Genomic DNA, 17,935 nt, shown 5'->3' on the forward strand with positions numbered 1-17,935 from the left:
GGACTGTAATTTCGTAGACTAGGAGAAATCTGAACGTTCGTGTCTTGGGCGGAATATTTAGATCGAGGCAATGGCGCGGCTCTTCAATGATGCCTTTGGATCGTCGCGTCTGTTCGGAGTCGAAAATGTTACGTAGATTTGAAACGTCATTTATGGTTACTGACATTATGTCACACGTTTCCTGGGGATTGAACCGTTTCTTGCCTTATCAGTGCTAATTGGAGACTCTTGGGTTTCCCGCTTGGGGCATTTATATCCCTATAAATAGGGGGAAAACACTCATCCACTGGCATACTTTCTTGGTTATTAGAAGAATTTTGAGAGTTTTCTTCTTCCCTGATATTTCAGATTTTCGATTATCTCTTGTTGGTCAAAAATTGGCATCTTCGCCTTCCCTCTTACTTCCTATGTTCATTCATTCTATTCAATTGAAACAAATGGCTGGTTCTTCTTCTCGTGCTGACGATCTTGTCGCAGCTCCGGTGCCGAAAAATGATGTTCTTGTTCCCGGAGGAGAAGTAGTAGAGGATGAGGAGGTTCCAACGGTGGCCGAAATATTGCCTCTTCTTGGGAAGCCGTGGACCGATTTCAATAGCCCTGCCGGAGAGGAACCGAAACATGTTTTCTCAGTTATGAATGAGGCGATTGCGGAGCTGAAGGTTAGGTGGGGGATCCCACACCACGTCAAGATACTGCCGGCGGTGGGAGATGATATCATACATTTCGACCACCCAGGATATTGTGTGTTCTATGCATATCCTTTTATCGTCGGGTATACGCTTCCTCTTCCTTCCTTGGTGGTAGAGTTTTGCCGTTTCTACGAGGTGTGTCTAGCTCAACTTTCACCGTACCTATATAAACTGTTCCTCATGCTACTCAAGTTCGCGGAGCTTGCCGGTCGGTAGATCACTCTGAAACACATGCTCAATATTTTTGCCCCCAAATCATTCGAGGCACGATGATTCATATGCGCCATCGAGGGACAAAGAGTCTGGTGGTGAAGATGGACGACAGGGCCAACCATCGTTTCTACGAAAACTACTTTTATGTGCGGACCGAGCACCTTGTGGCAGATTCCACAGGGTTCCCCGAGAGATGGAACTTCGCACGTAAGTTTGTGTCTTTTGTCGAAATGATAGTCGACCGCTTTTCTTTGGGTAGTATTGAACTGTTTTTGCTTTTGCATCTGCGAGACTACCCCCCGCGCCTGTTCACGATATTCACGAATGGGTGAGTGCCATTCTTCCTCATACGGCGGGAGTTCTTGAATGGTCGTCCTTTTATGAGAAATATGGACGTAAGCCCCTTGCTGGTAAGTAGTGGCCGCAATTTCCATTTTCTGCTGCAATTTGGCTTTGTTTCTTACACGACTTTTATCATTGTTAGGGAGAGTGCGAAGGGCGAGGGCTCCTCCGCTTGCGTTTCGTCAGCCGACGTCTACTGCTCGGATCGTACCAAGGTCTGTTGTCCGACCTACAGCAAGGAATGCTCAAGTCGAATCTACGGATATAGTCGTGTGCACGGAAACTGCTTCCCAATCTGGGGCTCCGATTACTACTGCCGCTCGATGGGAGAATCTTCCCGTGTTGAGGACGGGGAAGGGCCGTCAAAGAGACGACGAGTGAAGTCCGAAACGTCTTTTTCTGCCGTGGTACACTCAGAGGGCGGCATTCCTTTGACGGAGTCTGCGACGGGAGGTGATGTTATCCCGTCCGCAGTGGCAGAGCCGATGATCATGACCAATCCGGTGGCGGAGGTCTCGGCTGCTGTCGTTGATCAACAGACTGCTGCAACAGGGAGTCGGGGCCCCGAGACCGCTATCGCCACTTTGGGCGGGCCTTAGCCTTCCAGACCGAATCGTGCTTCTTCCTCGGCCGCAGAAAGGGGGAAGGGTGTCGTAGTCGATGACTATGAGTCTGAGTCCGACCTTGATCCTGATAATGTCAGGATGTTCGAGGAAGGCCTTACTCGTACAGTGGTACATGCGAGAGGCCCGTCCCGTATACTTGAAATCTCGTCGGAGATTAACCTTTTGGGGATACGGAAGACTTGGTACCGCAGTTCAACCTTTTATGTTCTGCTGCCGAGAGTGAGGCTCTCGGGGACGTCCGTGATATTGATTTGATGCATGAAGTGGCTGCTATGGGCCTGAGGGTAAGTTTCTCCTTTCTTTTGTGTTCTTTTTATCTTTGACGATCTCGGCCTTAACCAATCTTTTCGTCTTTCAGACGTACATGGTGGAGATTGAAAGTGCTCGTAGGGCCGACACTCGGGCCAAAATTTTCCTAACGATGTTGGAGAAGTATCAGTGATACCGCAATAAGTGCCGTGAGATGCACGAACGGTTAAGGGCGACCGCCGGTAATCAATCTCTCGGCGAGGAACTGGATAAGAGGGGTCAGGAGTTGGTGCAGGCTATTCGCCGGAATAGCGAGCTCGAGGAGCAACTTCGTGTGAAGGATGAAGAACTTGAGTTGGGCAAAGGGGTCGTCGCGGAGTGCGAGCATCTTCAGGCGAGGGTTAGGTCGTTGCAGTCCGAGCTGGATCTCAATGCCACCAGAGTCGAGGCGATGAGTGCGGAGTGGATGGGGAAGTTAACCGAACTGGAGATAAAGGTCTCCGAGTTGGAGAGCGTCGAAAGTGCCTGGGCGTCGGCTTCGGCCAGAGCGGCGGCTTTAGAGGACACTATCCGTGTCCTTCAATCCGAGCAGGAGTCTGAGAGGGCGACGGCTACGCTTAGGGAGGCGAGGCTCGAAGAGCGTATTAGCGACATTGATCGGGAAGCTTCAACTTTGGGAGATCGGGTCGCTGTCCATGAGGCCGAAAAGGCGCAATTGTTGTCCCAAGTTGAATCCGCCTCCGCCGCTGTTCCTCGCCATTTGCACGAACTCTGGGTCCATGCTGAAGCCCAGCGAGACATATATAAGAGTTTGTGGGAAGCAGGCAATGTTTCTGAGGCTGCTTATGAAGGAGCTTGGCCGAAGGCACGAGAGGCTCGTGTTAACTGTGGTTATGATCCCGCGACACCGGAGGTCGGTGAAGATGTTGATGCCGAGGGAGAGTTTCGTGGAGATGTCGATGAGGAGGACGGCGGTGATGGCGCCGAGTAAAAAAGTTATCTTTGTTGTTTTTTCTTGTTTGTCGTTGTTTACGTTGTTGCCTTCTTCTTTTCTTTTTTTTTTTAGAATTGTACTGGACCGGTTTTAGCCGTGTATAATCTGCGGCCATTTGCGCAACTGTTTAAATAAAGGAGTTTTCATCGTTGTAAATCCTTTGTATCTTTCCCTCTTTTGCTTTATATATCTTTGGCGTGAATTGTTAGATCTTCGTATAGTGGATTTCTGATTTTCTCAGGGAAACCAATTTTGACCGCACTGAGCAGGACCCCGTCGTGAGTCCGGATAGAGACTCATTCGATTCGCCTGTTTGGGGCGAAATCGACTGGTGACTTATTGCTTTAAGCAGATTCGCCTTTGACTCAAATGAGTTTACATAATTTTGTTCTGGACAAAGTTAGTCTCGACTTGAGTCGTTCGTATGGGATCCAACTGTCGTTGATTCGGGCGGAGTCGAACTCTTCTTTTTTTTCTTTTGGCGATGGCCCTTGGCCTTATGGGTATTTCGATCTTTCATCGAAATGTTAACCCGTCGTTATTCGATCGAGGTCGAACTCTTCTTTCTTGGCGATGGTCCTTGGCCTTATGGGTGTTATTTCGAGCTTTCGCCAAAATGTTAACCCGTCGTTGTTCGATCGAGGTTGAACTCTTCTTTTTTGGCGATGGCCCTTGGCCTTATGGTTGTTATTTCTAGCTTTCGTCAAAATGTTAACCCGTTGTTGTTCGATCGAGGTCAAACTCTTTTTTTTTTGGCGATGGCCTTTGGCCTTATGTGTATTTTGATCTTTCGTTGAAATGTTAACCCGCCGTTGTTCGATCGAGGTCGAACTCTTCTTTTTTGGCGATGGCCCTTGGCCTTATGGTTGTTATTTCAAGCTTTCGTCGAAATGTCAACCCGTCATTGTTTGATCGGTCGAACTCTTCTTTTTTTGGCGATGGCCCTTGGCGTTATGGTTGTTATTTCGAGATTTCATTGAAATGTTAACCCGTCGTTGTTTGATCGAGGTCGAACTTTTCTTTTTTGGCGATGGCCCTCGGCCTTATGGTTGTTATTTCAAGATTTCACCGAAATGTTAACCCGTCGTTGTTCGATCGAGGTAGAACTCTTCTTTTTTGGCGATGGACCTTGGCCTTATGGTTGTTATTTCGAGCTTTCGTCGAAATGTTAACCCGTCGTTGTTCGATCGAGGTCGAACTTTTCTTTTTTGGCGATGGCACTTGGCCTTATGGGTATTTCGATCTTTCGTCGAAATGTTAACCCGTCGTTGTTCGATCGAGGTCGAACTCTTCTTTTTTGGCGATGGCCCTTGTCCTTATGGGTATTTCAATCTTTTGTCAAAATGTTAACCCGTCGTTGTTCGATCGAGGTCGAACTCTTCTTTTTTGGCGATGGCCCTTGGCCTTATGGTTGTTATTTCGAGATTTTGTCGAAATGTTAACCCGTCGTTGTTCGATCGAGGCCGAACTCTTCTTTTTTAGCGATGGCCCTTGGACTTATGGTTGTTATTTCGAGCTTTCGTCAAAATGCTAATTCGTCGTTGTTCGATCGAGGTCGAAATCTTCTTTTTTGGCGATGGACCTTGGCCTTATGGGTATTTCGATCTTTCATCGAAATGTTAACCCGTCGTTATTCGATCGAGGTCGAACTCTTCTTTTTTGGCGATGACCCTTGGCCTTATGGTTATTATTTCGAGCTTTCGTCGAAATGTTAACCCGCCGATGTTCGATCGAGGTCAAAATCTTCTTTTTTGTCAATGGCCCTTAGCCTTATGGTTGTTATTTCGAGCTTTCGTCAAAATGTTAACCCATCGTTAGTCCCAGTTTTTTTTTGGAGAGTTTTGGGGTGTCCTCTGGGGAGTCCCGGTTATGCTTAACTTGTGTGTTTCATAGGTGAGTCCCGGTTTGCTTAATTTTGTCTGTATTGGAGAGTGTGGTGCCGGAGGGTATCGAACGTTGCCATCTTGCTAATGTTCATTTTATGCATATATTGGAATTTCCCTGTTTAACCCCTTTATCGTTCAGCCTGGAGAGCTCGCTGATAGGCGGGGTGATGAACTGTCCTTTGAACTTGGTGACGTTTCCCTCACTGCCTCGTTCAAAACCTCCCCGAGAGAGCCCAATCGGGACAACACCTAGATGAGGAGAAGGAGTGTGACTTAGGGGACGTCATTTTTCAGAGGCTGAAATGTCTGGGATAGGCTATATTCAAGTTATTCGGTAATTGTTCTTCCCCTCTCCAGTTGGAATGCTACTTTGCTCGTTTTCTCATGCGGCGCTTGTGTTCCTGTTTAAGCAAACGGCAGAAGGTAAACCAAGATGAGATTTTCCTTACCTCGATCCGATGAGCTGATGAACGAGGGTAGCCTCATAGCGTTGTTCGCTCTGCCTGACATTTAAGTGGTTGATGGAACGGTGGTTTGTGGATTCGGCAGCCGTATTCGACCTTACCTTCTTCCTCCCTTTTTTTTACATGCTCTGGCTCTGCGTGGGTTGGGTATGCGGATTGTCTGGCGCGTGGGTCATCCCATAAGATGTGCCCATTCTCTTATGGGATTTGCGCAACGGGCACCGTCTTCTCTTGCAAGCTTTGCGTGGATATTGGTTGTAACTTCTGCTTCTATATCGCATCGTGCTCTAGATTAGCATGTGAGATTTACTTACCACTCTTTCTGGTGGGTGATTATGTTTCACCGGTTTTTGATCTGAAGGAGGCTAGGAATTTGGCTAAGAAATTCCCACAGACGCCGCCAAATTGTTTGACCAAAAAAGTGTTAAAACCTTTTTTGATTAAATCAATTAATGATAATAATGAGGTAAATCTTAGTCAAGCATAACCAATTTTAGATCTGAAAATATATTGCAAGATGATGAATGAAAAATAAGAGCAATCACTGTTTATTGATGTTAATATTTCATCCCAGTTGAAATAGAGAGAAAAATCGGTTTACATCTTTTACAAGAAATTGTCAGAGCAAGAGTAGAGAGAAAAAGTCCAGCCTCTTTTTCGATGAATTCCCTTCTATATATAGTTCCAGGATCTTTGATGTGTTCTTTGACTGATGTACCTTCATACGACGGTCTTTTCAGTCGTTATTTGGGCGCCGTTCTTAGCTTATCATACACTATCGACGCTTGGGCTAAAATTGGTCGTGGTGCTTACCGTTATTTCACCACCCAGGCGGGGTCCCAACTCGGTCGACCACTGTGATCAGATTTTGACCTATACAGCACCCGGCCCGCACCGTCTGCCACTCCTAATTACGCAATTCCACTCCTTGAGTGGGTTTTGGAATTATCGTGCGTACACATTATACACTCACGTTGCTACTTGGATTTATTGATGGGGATTTAAAATGGACGGATGCCATCCCTCCTGTCCCTTACGTAGTATTATGCCTGAAGTGCAACAATAAGGTTACTGGATTTACGAATAGGCAACACATTAATTAATGATTATGTTATGAACAAAACTGTACTTAGAGTGAATGTCTATCTTTTAGAGAGTTTGTTACTTTGTGGCTAAGTCATTATTTCACCATATAAATAGAGGGGCTTTACCTCATTGTAAATCATTCGAAATTCAATAAGAATTACCTTTCTCTTTTTCTTGCAATGTTCTCCTTTTTCTTTATTGTTTTATTTCACGTTATGAACAGAATTGTACTTAGAGTGAATGTCTATCTTTTAGAGAGTTTGTTACTTTATGGCTAAGTCATTATTCTCCCTATAAATAGAGGGGCTTTACCCCATTGTAAATCATATGAAATTCAATAAGAATTACTTGCAATATTCTCCTTTTTCTTTATTGTTTTATTTCACGTTATTAGCACGAGACTCTACCGTCTCAAGAAGCTCTTTGAGAAAATTAAGGTATAACTTTTCTCCTATTTAATTATGACTGATATTATGAAGTGAAAGTTCATTTCCCTTGAAATTTCGGGCAATAACTATATGACATAGGTGTTGGATACTGAAATCCATTTAGATGCAATGAGTTTTGGAAACGCCATTAAAGATAAAAATAAAGCATCTACCCAAGACTGTGCTAAGGCCTTGATTTTCTTGCGCCATCACTTTGAAGAGGGGTTGAAAATAGAATATCTCACAACCAAAGATCCACTTATTTTGTGGAATAGCTTAAAGGAAAGATATGACAACATAAAGTTGGTCACTCTTCCACAAAGACGATATGATTGGGCTTATCTGAGGCTCCAACACTTTAAGTCTGTTTCTGAATATAATTCTGCGATGTTCAGAATTACTTCTAAATTGAAACTCTGTGGAGATAGTATCATGCTTGAAAAAACGTTCACAACATTTCATGCCTCCAATATGGTCTTGCAACAGCAGTACCGAGAGCACCGGAATCGGGATTTGAAGGTTCCAACGGATTCGTATGATAATTTAGACTTGTTCTTATGTCCGGATCGGGGTTTGGATGACCCGGGAGCGTTTCGGCGCCTATTGTGGAAAGTTGGCATTTTAGAAGAACTTCATGAATTTGGGTTGAAGTGTATTTCAATGTTATCGATGTCCGTTTGGGATTCCGAGCTTGGGATAGCTCCATATTGTGATTCTAGTCTTGCGAGCACGTCCGGATGTGGATTTGGAGGTCTGTAGGTCATTTCGGGGTCAAAGCAAATTGATTATAAAAATATTTGTTTAATTGATTCATGTACGACACATACAATATTCAAAGAGAAGAAATATTTCTCTCATTTTAAGTATGTGTAAGGCGGATGTTACTACAATTTCTGGTAGTAGTAATCTAACTGAAAGCTCTGGAAGAGCTATTATAACTCTGCCCAAGGGAACAATACTTATCATAGAGAATGCAATGTTCCCCTCCAAGTCCAAGAGGAACTTTTTGAGTTTTAAAGATATCCGTCGAAGTGGATATCATATTGAGACAATAGATGAAAATAATCTTGAATATCTCATCGTTACCAAAAATGTCTCTGGCCAAAAAAGGGTTATTGAGAAGTTCCCATCTTTATCTTGTGACCTGTATTGGACAAGAATTAATGCAATTGAGGCATATTCTATCGTAAACCAAAAGGTTACTGACTCCAATACTTTTGTACTTTGGCATGATCGATTGGGACATCCTGGATCAATTATGATGAGACGGATCATAGAAAACTCAAATGGGCATCCATTAAAGAATTTAAAGATTATTTTAAATAATGATTTTTCTTGCACTTCTTGTTATCAAGGCAAGTTAATTATTAGATCATCACCAACAAAAGTTGGGTTTGAGTCCCCTGCGTTTTAGGAACGTATACAAGGGGTCATTTATGGACATATTCACCCACCTAGTGGGTCGTTTAGATATTTTATGGTCTTAATAGATGCATCTTCTAGATGGTCTCATGTGTGCCTATTGTCATCTCGCAATCTGGCATTTGCAAAATTAATGGCACAAATAATTCGATTACAGGAACATTTTTCGATAATCCAATTAAGTTTATTAGACTTGATAATGCTGCTGAGTTTTCATCCCAAGCATTTAATGATTATTGCTTATCAATTAGGATAAAAGTGGAACATCCTGTAGCTCATGTTCACACTCATAAGCCTTGAAGAGTCTTTGATTAAACGTCTGCAATTAATAGCAAGACAGTTACTCATGAAAACGAGGTTACCTACTTCTGTTTGGGATCATGCCATTTTGCATGAAGCAATGCTAGTTCGTCTCAAACCGACAAATTATCATAAACATTCCCCGTTGCAATTAGTTTTGAGTCATGAACCTAATATATCTCATTTAAGAATTTTTGGATGTGCAGTATATGTGCGTGTAGCACCGCCATATCGCACCAAAACGGGTCCCCAAAGAAGGTTGGGAATATATATTGGGTTTGAATCGCCCTCCATTATTCGCTACCTCGAAAGATTAACAGGGGATTTGTTCATGATATGATTTGCAAACTGTCGATTCGATGAGACACTTTTCCCAAAATTAGAGAGAGAAATTGGTGAAACCAAACGGAAAATTTTGTGAAAAAAATCCATCATTGTCACATCTTGATCCACGTGCCTCTATTTGTGAAAAAGAGGTATAAAAGATCATTCACTTGCATAAAATAGTAAACCAAATGCTAGACGCATTTACAGATCTGAAAAGGATAATAAAATCACATATCCCTGCAGAAAATGTTGCAATTCGTATTGATGTTTCTGTTGGACAATCTTCTAGTATCATAGCTAATGAGTCAAAAGCATACCTAAAGTGTGGCAGACCATTGGGTTCTAAGGATCGAAATCCTAAAAAAAGAAAAACAAATGTTCAAGATGACAACGAAAGAGCCTTATAAAGAAATTTATGAGTTAACCGAGATTCATGAGGAAACATTGGGTTCCAAGGATTGGCAACACATTAATTAATGATTAGATGAAATATGACTGAAAAAATGTGTCTTGTTTTTCTTTTTTGAGAAGGATATGTCTTGTTTTTCTATAGTTTTCTTATAGCTGAGAAAGGACAAAGTTTAGTATAACTTAAAATAGTGAAGCCATGCGGCTGTGAAAGTCAATATGTTTTCTTTATTATCAAGGTGCAAAATGCAATATATTTCGAGTATAGCAGTATTAAACAGTTGACTGAAGCATTATTAAACAATTGTCATGTAACTTTTACGATTGAATAGCGTTAAATTTTCCGTGCAACTTCTCTTTGTGCTAAGCTTTTTTCGACATTGTTGATGCTGATATTGCATAAATAAATTTCTGTGAACAATTCATGCATAAAATGAGGATTCAAAACGATACTTGCTCCATTTCAATTTAGATGAACCTATTTGATTTGGCACGGAATTTAAGGGGGGGGAAAAAGAACGACTTTTGAACTTGCCGTATAAAATAAAGCACATATATTTTGTATAACTATAAATCGTTGCATAAAAGTAAATTCTTTTCAAATATAAAAAGCAATCATCCTTTCCAGCACGGACTGAAAAAGAAATAGGTACACATAGATTAAAATGAAAAGAGTATAAAGGAATGTTGTAGACCTAATGTGACATCGAGAGAAAATGTCTTAAAAAATAATCTCTTAGCTAAGAACAAAGTCCAGCATTTATCAGCAGAGGTGTCTTTCATTTTGATATTTAGGAAACTTGAGGCTTTTAAGATCTCTTGTTTACCTTATTTCTTTTAATTGCTGCTAATTTAGACTCTACTTTAGAGTCTGTTCTAGACCAAAGAAAACATAAACTACAAATCAAGTGGCAAACAACAAGCGCAGTGTACTATGTAATATAACTAAAGAGTTAATCCATGAGAAATCCTGAGAAACAGAAGATATGAATAGCATAATGTCATGTGAGAACTTGGATGCACGAAAAGACAGTATCGTCACAAAACTGAGCTGTTTTTTAACACTAAAAAGGATCCCAAAAAACATGAAAGTGTCATTCTTCACTGAAAATGACAGTTTAATCTTCATCCTCGATGATCTTGGTGCCGAGACCCTTCAATCCCTCTGCTGGGATCTCTGCAACAGTAACCAGAGAGTAGAGCTCCTCCTTTGCGTCCTCATCATCATTCCTCTTGCGAGCAATACGGACTCTGACACGCCTTGGGACACTTCGGATGCCCCTGCTCCAGATCTGCTTGTTCAGCTTCACGTCCACTCTGACATCCTTTGTGCCCATAGCTTTCTGGGCGAACTTCCGGATCTCCTTGATGGCTGTTGGGGCCTTCTTCTTGAATGTGCTATTAAATAAATATACCAGCCAAAGGTTAGACAACATCAATAACACCTATATGAAACGGTAATCAATTGATCTGCCAACAGTCAAAAAGGTGTAACACACAACTTTGTTTCAAAAAGCAAGCACTACACTGACTCTTTCCCCTCAAACAATTTTTCACGACGAGAGCAGCTAGAGAAACACCAAAATATTTAATCAAGTATATGAAAGGGAACCCAAGGGGGTAAAGGCCAAAAAGGAGCACATTAAGTTATGATCTGAACATGTGGCCGATAGAATTGATCTCAAATTTATTATCAATTCAATTAGCCTATAGGAGTGCCATAAAAAAATCCTGTAATAGCAGAACATAATGCAAGAATGTGGGACGAGAACCAATAATGAAGCGCTTGATCTCAAATTTAGTATATATTATTCAGCCAACCAAGTGACTACCTAATCAAATAAATAAATAACCTAGTGTCATAAGCCATAAATATCATAACAAGAACAAAAAAGAATGAAAACACTGCTGTACTCCCAATCCATGATGAAACAATTGAGGGCACAACTACACAAGTCAAACTCAACAGAAGAAGATGACAAGTTTCATATGACAACACCGAGTGAACATCAAATACTAACACCAACAACAACATAGTACAATTTTTTAGCCCTTAGTCCTAGAAAAATCTACTTAATTAAACCTTCGATAGCTTCCACAATATTCCTGTAACCCACTCCATCTACTACCTTGCAGGTTCACTGTGCATTTCTAGGCGAGTAGAACAATACTCCCTCCATCCCATTTTAACAATAACTTTAGCTCAAAAGAATTTCCCCAAAGTAATTCTCACTTTAGGACTTCGACTAAATTTGTTAATTGTTTCAAACTATACCCTCAATATTAATGAAAACTAATTCTTTTTAACAATGCTCAATTCTCAAATAGCATTTAATAGGGGTAAATTAGTAAATTATAACTTGTATTTATTATTTTCTTAATGGACGTAAAAAGATCTAAGCGACAGTTAAAATGAGATGTAGGGAGTAGTAGTTAGTTTAGTACGCATTGAACAAAAACTTGATTGATAGCTGAAACCATATACACTCATCCCTTAGACACAGAGATCATCAATTCAGATACATATCTAAAAGTTTAGCAATTCACAGTTAATAAGAAAACCACCACTCAATCAATCTATCAATTAATCAAACCAAAAAGACACTTGCTATAAAAAGACAAAATTTAACATAAAACCAGCTACTGATTCATGAAACCAACACTTGCAATATAATTATACAAACAAAATAAACAAATTAATCGATACAATGTATAAGAAACTAAGGAGGGAAATAAGATTTTACCAGCTATGCAAGCGCTTGTGGAGATTAATGGTGTACTCTCTGGTAACCACTTCCTCTTTTCTTCCTTTTGTTTTTTCCACCATTTTCTTTCCCTTTTTTTACTTCTACAAACTAACCGTTCCTGCAATTAAGCAAACAAAATCCTTTTAATCAATTTCAGATCTGTAATGAAAGCTTATCAATGAGTTCTTCTACTTTTACATTTCATCGTTAAATATAGAGAAAAACAGAACGAGGGGGAGAGAGAGAGAGAGAGAGAGAAAGAGAGAGAGAGAGAGAGAGAGAGAGAGAGAGAGATTACTAGGGTTTGAAGGAGGGAGGCGCGAGGTGCCGAAATGCAGAGAAGATGGAAGTAATAATATGTGGGGAGCTAATTAAAACCCTAGAGTGGTATAGTCGTAATTTTGGGCTATCTGAGGGGCTGTCTTGTAATTCGCTAATGAATACATTGGGCTGGGCCTAAAGGCTAAATGTAGTACTTCCAAGTCCATGTTGCTCTGGGCTTAAAATCTAAACTGCAGCCCAATATGGTAATGGATGATCCATGTTTGTACATTTCTCAAAATAAATTACGCTGGATGGATCTTTTCAACACCATCGTGCATATTTTGACAGGAAATTTTCACAAACCACTATTGTTTAGTGGATATTAGCTAGTTGTAGTTACAATTTTCTATATTACTTTCTATAGCTATATTTTCAGGTTTTTTAGAGTGTATTCGATGTATTTAAGCTATTGTATTCATGAATACAGTAGCATTTCTCGGCGTGAAACTAGGGATTACAGCTAGACAAATTATTGTATTCGACTGTATTCACGGCGTGAAATAGGGGATTACAGCTAGACAGATCGTTGTATTCGACTGTATTCGACATTATTCACGATATGTAATTGTGAATACAGTAACGTAAATAGCGCAAATCATGGTCTATTCAGCTGTTTTTAAACGGAAAGTGAACCAATTAACACAATAGATTCCTAATATAACTCAACTTACTCAATTACATCACCCATAATTTGTATTTGACTCGAAATATGCTGAATATTTTTTCCAGTCGATAAATACAACAAAAACAGAGCAATTTGAATGCATATATACATCTGAATACATAAATTATATTAATTAAAAAAATATATTAATACATTCATGGAATGCAGCGAGACAGTGAATATAATGAAATACATGGAATACAGCGAGATACATTTAGGGGTGGGCATACTTTGGGCAAACCCGAATCCAAACCGAAATCCGAATTTTTTAGATTTTTGGTTTGGATTTTGGATTTAATTTTTAAAATTTTTGAATATTGGATTTGGTGTACTTCGAATTTTTGGATATCGGAAAATCTGAAATTCTTATACTTTATATTTAGTCCATTATCCATATGTCAATAGTAATAAGTACAATACCTTACCCATTAGATATTATCACATATATTCAATATTAATTACTAAGTTATTATGAGAATACTTTCTATTTGGACATGGTTTTACTATTTCTACTTCTTATCTGTCGTATTAATGTCTCTATTGTATTTTTTATTTTTTATATAATAATTTCATTACTTTAATATTTCATTTGGATGATTGCGGTGAGAATGAAGAACTTTTCAGGCAATTTAACATGAGTACTTCATTTGGATATTCATTTTTGTAAAAAGAAGAAACATCTCAACTTATAAGCTCAAAACTAAAAATTCAAAATATCCAAACCGATTAATCAAAATCGAACTTGAAAAATCCGATCCAATCCGAACTTATTTGGATTGGATTTGGATTGTCATTTCGTCAATCCGAAAACTGAAAATCCAAACCGAAATTTCATATGCAATCCGAACTGCCCGAACGTCCACATTGACATACAATGAAAGAAAAGACAATGAATACAATGAAATACAGCGAGATACATTGAAATACATTGAAATATATTAACAGAATCTTCAAGTTGCTCAACCCCAAACTCCGTCGTCTTTGTTCAAGAACAACCCTAATGTCGTCTTGTCGAGAGGGCCACGATTCTGACTCGAAATGCTACTGTTTCTGGTACCATAATACCCTCACGTGCGCTTCAAAAAACCTATTATTTGCAATTGAATTTGAATGGCGCTTGAGCCATTGACGAGATTGAAACAGATAAGAAGGGCATGGGTAAATAATGGTGCTTTTCTGACGTTGTTCCTTTTTCAGATCTGAAGGTGATAGATTCACCATTTCCTTTTGCTGGTCGTGACAGACTCAGTTAAAAATGGAGGGGCTATGGTGGTTAGGTTGAAAAGGTGACGGTGGAAGATTAGAGAGAGAGGGAGAATAGACATGGGATAGGGGATACGAGAAATTTGAGGGGAGAGAGAAAAATAATACAAATCTTATTTTATGGCTTAAGGGTAGGAGGTGATCATAAATAGATATTTGACTATAAAAAATCAAAAGGTAGCTATGGAATATAATTTTTTAAAAGGGTATTTATTTAAAATAAATAAGATATCAACCTTTGCTATAGGAGGTAAAAATTCCTATTTTGACTCTGTTAATTATTATTTTTTGTGGAGAAATAGTCCAGCGCCAGAACTTTGAAAGGTCGGGGTCAGTATTTTGAAGCACCAGAAAATCTAATATCATTAGAATTTCAGCCACAATACTGAAAAATATCTGGTCATCCGTCAGGATTTTGTGTGTTATGGTGATAACCCGAATTTGACTAGAAATTCGACGATCGTTAGGAATGTGCTTTAAAATTCTAATACCAAGCTTTATTTTAAATCTTCTATTACTGGGATAAAAAAAAAAATTAACAGTCCACAAAAGTATCACCTTCAAAATATGAAGGTGAAATAAATTTAGATAAATATAATGAGACCCAAAAATAAAATTTATCAATAACTGATGGACTAAAGTTGCAAATTAATGTCTAATCAAACCATATTTCCCTTAACATTTAGCTTGGATGTCTCTAAGCCAGACCCACATTTTCCTTAACATCACCCGTTTAGTCTTTGGATTATTCTTTCAACAACAATAATAACTATAGCTCAATCTCAGATTAGTTAGAATATGTTATTTGAATCATCAGTAACCATTCCAAAGAATTATGACTTTTATATACATGCACAAACGTTGTAAGAACTTTTGTATTATTGTACTATATGGTAACAAGGTTGTAGCAAATTACCCTCTTTGTTTTTCTAGGGGGATTTGCATCTATACCCGCTTTTTGGATCACGCTTTGATTTATACCCGCTTTGCAAAAAAACTGCAAGTGTACCCACTTTTCGCGTAAACTTCAGGCATACGGGCCTGAAGTAGCAAAGGCAATCACACAAACTTCAGCATTCTAGTAGACGGGCCTGAAGTTGTTTGTAATTGATGAACTTAAGCATTCTACTAGCTGAAGTTTTGTTCTATTTGTTGAACTTCAGCATGTTCTAGCTGAAGTTTTTCGCGTAACTTCAGCTAGTAGAATGCTTAAGTTCAGCAATTACAAACAACTTCAGGCCTGAAGTAGCAAAGGCAATCACGCAAACTTCAGCATTCTAGTAGACGGGCCTGAAGTTGTTTGCAATTGCTGAACATAAGCATTCTACTAGCTGAAGTTTTGTTCTCTATTTGCTGAACTTTAGCATGTTTTAGCTGAAGTTTTTCGCGTAAACTTAGTGTTGGCTGAAGTTTTTGTTTGTAATTGCTGAACTTAAGTGTTCTACTAGCTAAAGTTTTGTTCTCTATTTGCTGAACTTCAGCATGTTTTAGCTGAAGTTTTTCGCGTAAACTTAGTGTTGGCTGAAGTTTTTGTTTGTAGTTGCTGAACTTAAGCATTCTACTAGCTGAAGTTTTGTTCTCTATTTGCTGAACTTCAGCATGTTTTAGCTGAAGTTTTGTTCTATATTTGCTGAACTTCAGCATGTTTTAGCTTAAGCTTTGCTATGTTTGTGATGAACTTCAGGGCTGAAGTTTGTTTTGTATTGAAGATGGAATTTCTCATCTTTCTACTGATACAGTTCATAAAAATCTTTCTGATCTTTCTGGTTGGGTACAAAGCATGTTATCTGAGCTCAACAACACTTTGCTGACAAACTAATTAAACACCTCATTAACAGAAATCACTGGAGAAACAGGACATCCTAATCGGGATTGGAAGAAACACAAGATAGACCATCTTTACAAATAAAAATTTAAAATCAAAAGTGCCATAATAGTTCAACTTTCAAAGCTTAGCATAAGAATTGCATCAATAAAGCCATCAACTTGCTGTTTGATATTCCATTCCTGGATCAATCTGAATTCATTGCAAATATAATAAATACAGACAATGAATTATAAATAGATGAAGAAAAGTTCTAAAACGTTGTCTCAACAAAAATGGCAATCACTATGAGCAAATCAGCAGTAAAATATACTACAAATTACAAAAAATGAAGAGTAGAATAAAGAGTAGAAAAGAAAGGAGCGCACAGGTAGCAGGAAGGAGGCGTCTGAATTTGTAAAAGTTAGGGAATAAATTAAATAATTTTAAAAATATGGGTACAGGTTAAATGGGGACGACCAAATAGGGCGCCACGTGCAATTTTTACGTTTTTCTAGGTAACAAATTTCGCTTATCATGAATGGTTTCATATAGTTATCTTTTGAAAAATTTTATTTTGTGTCTCATACAACTGACATTAGTTGTATGAGGCATCTTTTTTGTCTCACAGTTTTGTGGATCCAGATTTTTGTGGACCCAAAAGTGTAAGATTGGGTCCACAAATTTGTGAGACAAAAAGGAACCTCACACAACTAATGTAAGTTGTGTGAGACACACAATAAAACTTCTCGTTTGAACGTTGCTTCGCTGCGGGATCCTACACATTCAAATTCCATTGCTACCAAAGCAACGACTGAAAGAACGAAAATGGGAATCTCCAAACCAAAGAGCCGAAAAATAGCACGTAACCAAAGAGGAAATAAACCTTATATTCCTCAATAATAAGGTAAGGATCAAAACCAAGAAGATACTTACTTTAGATACTTTGGTTCATATATTAGTACAAGCACAATGAATCATCAATTTTCTAAGCTTATTAATCTTGGCACAACCTAATTTTATTATACATTAGTACAAGACAACGAATCATCAACTTTCTAAGCTTCTTAGTCTTGGCACAACCGAACGTTTGTAACAGTTGCTGATAATAATGGCGCATCAATCCATGGTACAAGAAGGCCAGAAATGAGTACGATCAGATATTTTGGACAAAGAATTCAATGATATCTCTCATGCAATCCATTTGACTGTACTATTGTTGGGTTGGATAAGTGGACGAACACAGCGCCCTTGTTCAACAGTTTCCTCCAAGTTCTATTTTCAGCAAAGATCTCTACTACGTTTTCAGTGTACTTCGGGAGTATTTCCATAAACTGAGGGACAAAACTGTTACACCAGCAATTCCAGCCAAAATCTGAAATAGTAGGAAAGACATAAAGTAGCAGTATATAAAAAGGAGAGTGAACAATGAAGTTACAAGGATGAACGATAACGGATGTATAGAGCACACATTGAGAAGACTGTCAGGCTATAAAAGGCAAGAAATCTAGGAGTCATTTATATTCATGCATGCTTAACATGTTTATGTGTATTAATCCATACTACTGGAATATTGTGCAAGAATAGAGTACAATGCCTCGGACACTGAAACAATGTAAGTGGACTGTCAGTGTTACACAGGAATAGACACAAAAGATTAACGTATATGTAGCTTTTTGCGGCGGGTCGGGGGGGGTTA

At 39.2% G+C, this 17,935-nt stretch overlaps 2 protein-coding genes across 2 annotated transcripts in view; both read right to left on the reverse strand.

Moving 5' to 3' along the window:
• On the reverse strand, positions 10,344-12,577 carry LOC109223205 (60S ribosomal protein L31-like). The gene is made up of 3 exons (XM_019387423.1): positions 12,480-12,577; positions 12,179-12,299; positions 10,344-10,832 (listed from the first exon to the last, which is right to left on the reverse strand). Exons 2-3 carry the CDS (start codon positions 12,259-12,261, stop codon positions 10,553-10,555), a joined length of 363 nt encoding a protein of 120 aa, XP_019242968.1. The 5' UTR covers positions 12,262-12,299; positions 12,480-12,577; the 3' UTR covers positions 10,344-10,552.
• The window catches only part of LOC109223207 (zinc protease PQQL-like), a 13,767-nt gene continuing 12,934 nt past the window's right edge, over positions 17,103-17,935 (reverse strand). The window contains exon 21 of the mRNA XM_019387424.1: positions 17,103-17,611. Coding sequence (XP_019242969.1) covers positions 17,534-17,611 — 78 coding nt within the window. The 3' untranslated portion in view covers positions 17,103-17,533. The remainder of the gene's footprint in view (positions 17,612-17,935) is intronic.

The sequence above is a fragment of the Nicotiana attenuata genome, chromosome 3, assembly GCF_001879085.1.
Source record: "Nicotiana attenuata strain UT chromosome 3, NIATTr2, whole genome shotgun sequence".
NCBI lineage: Eukaryota > Viridiplantae > Streptophyta > Magnoliopsida > Solanales > Solanaceae > Nicotiana > Nicotiana attenuata.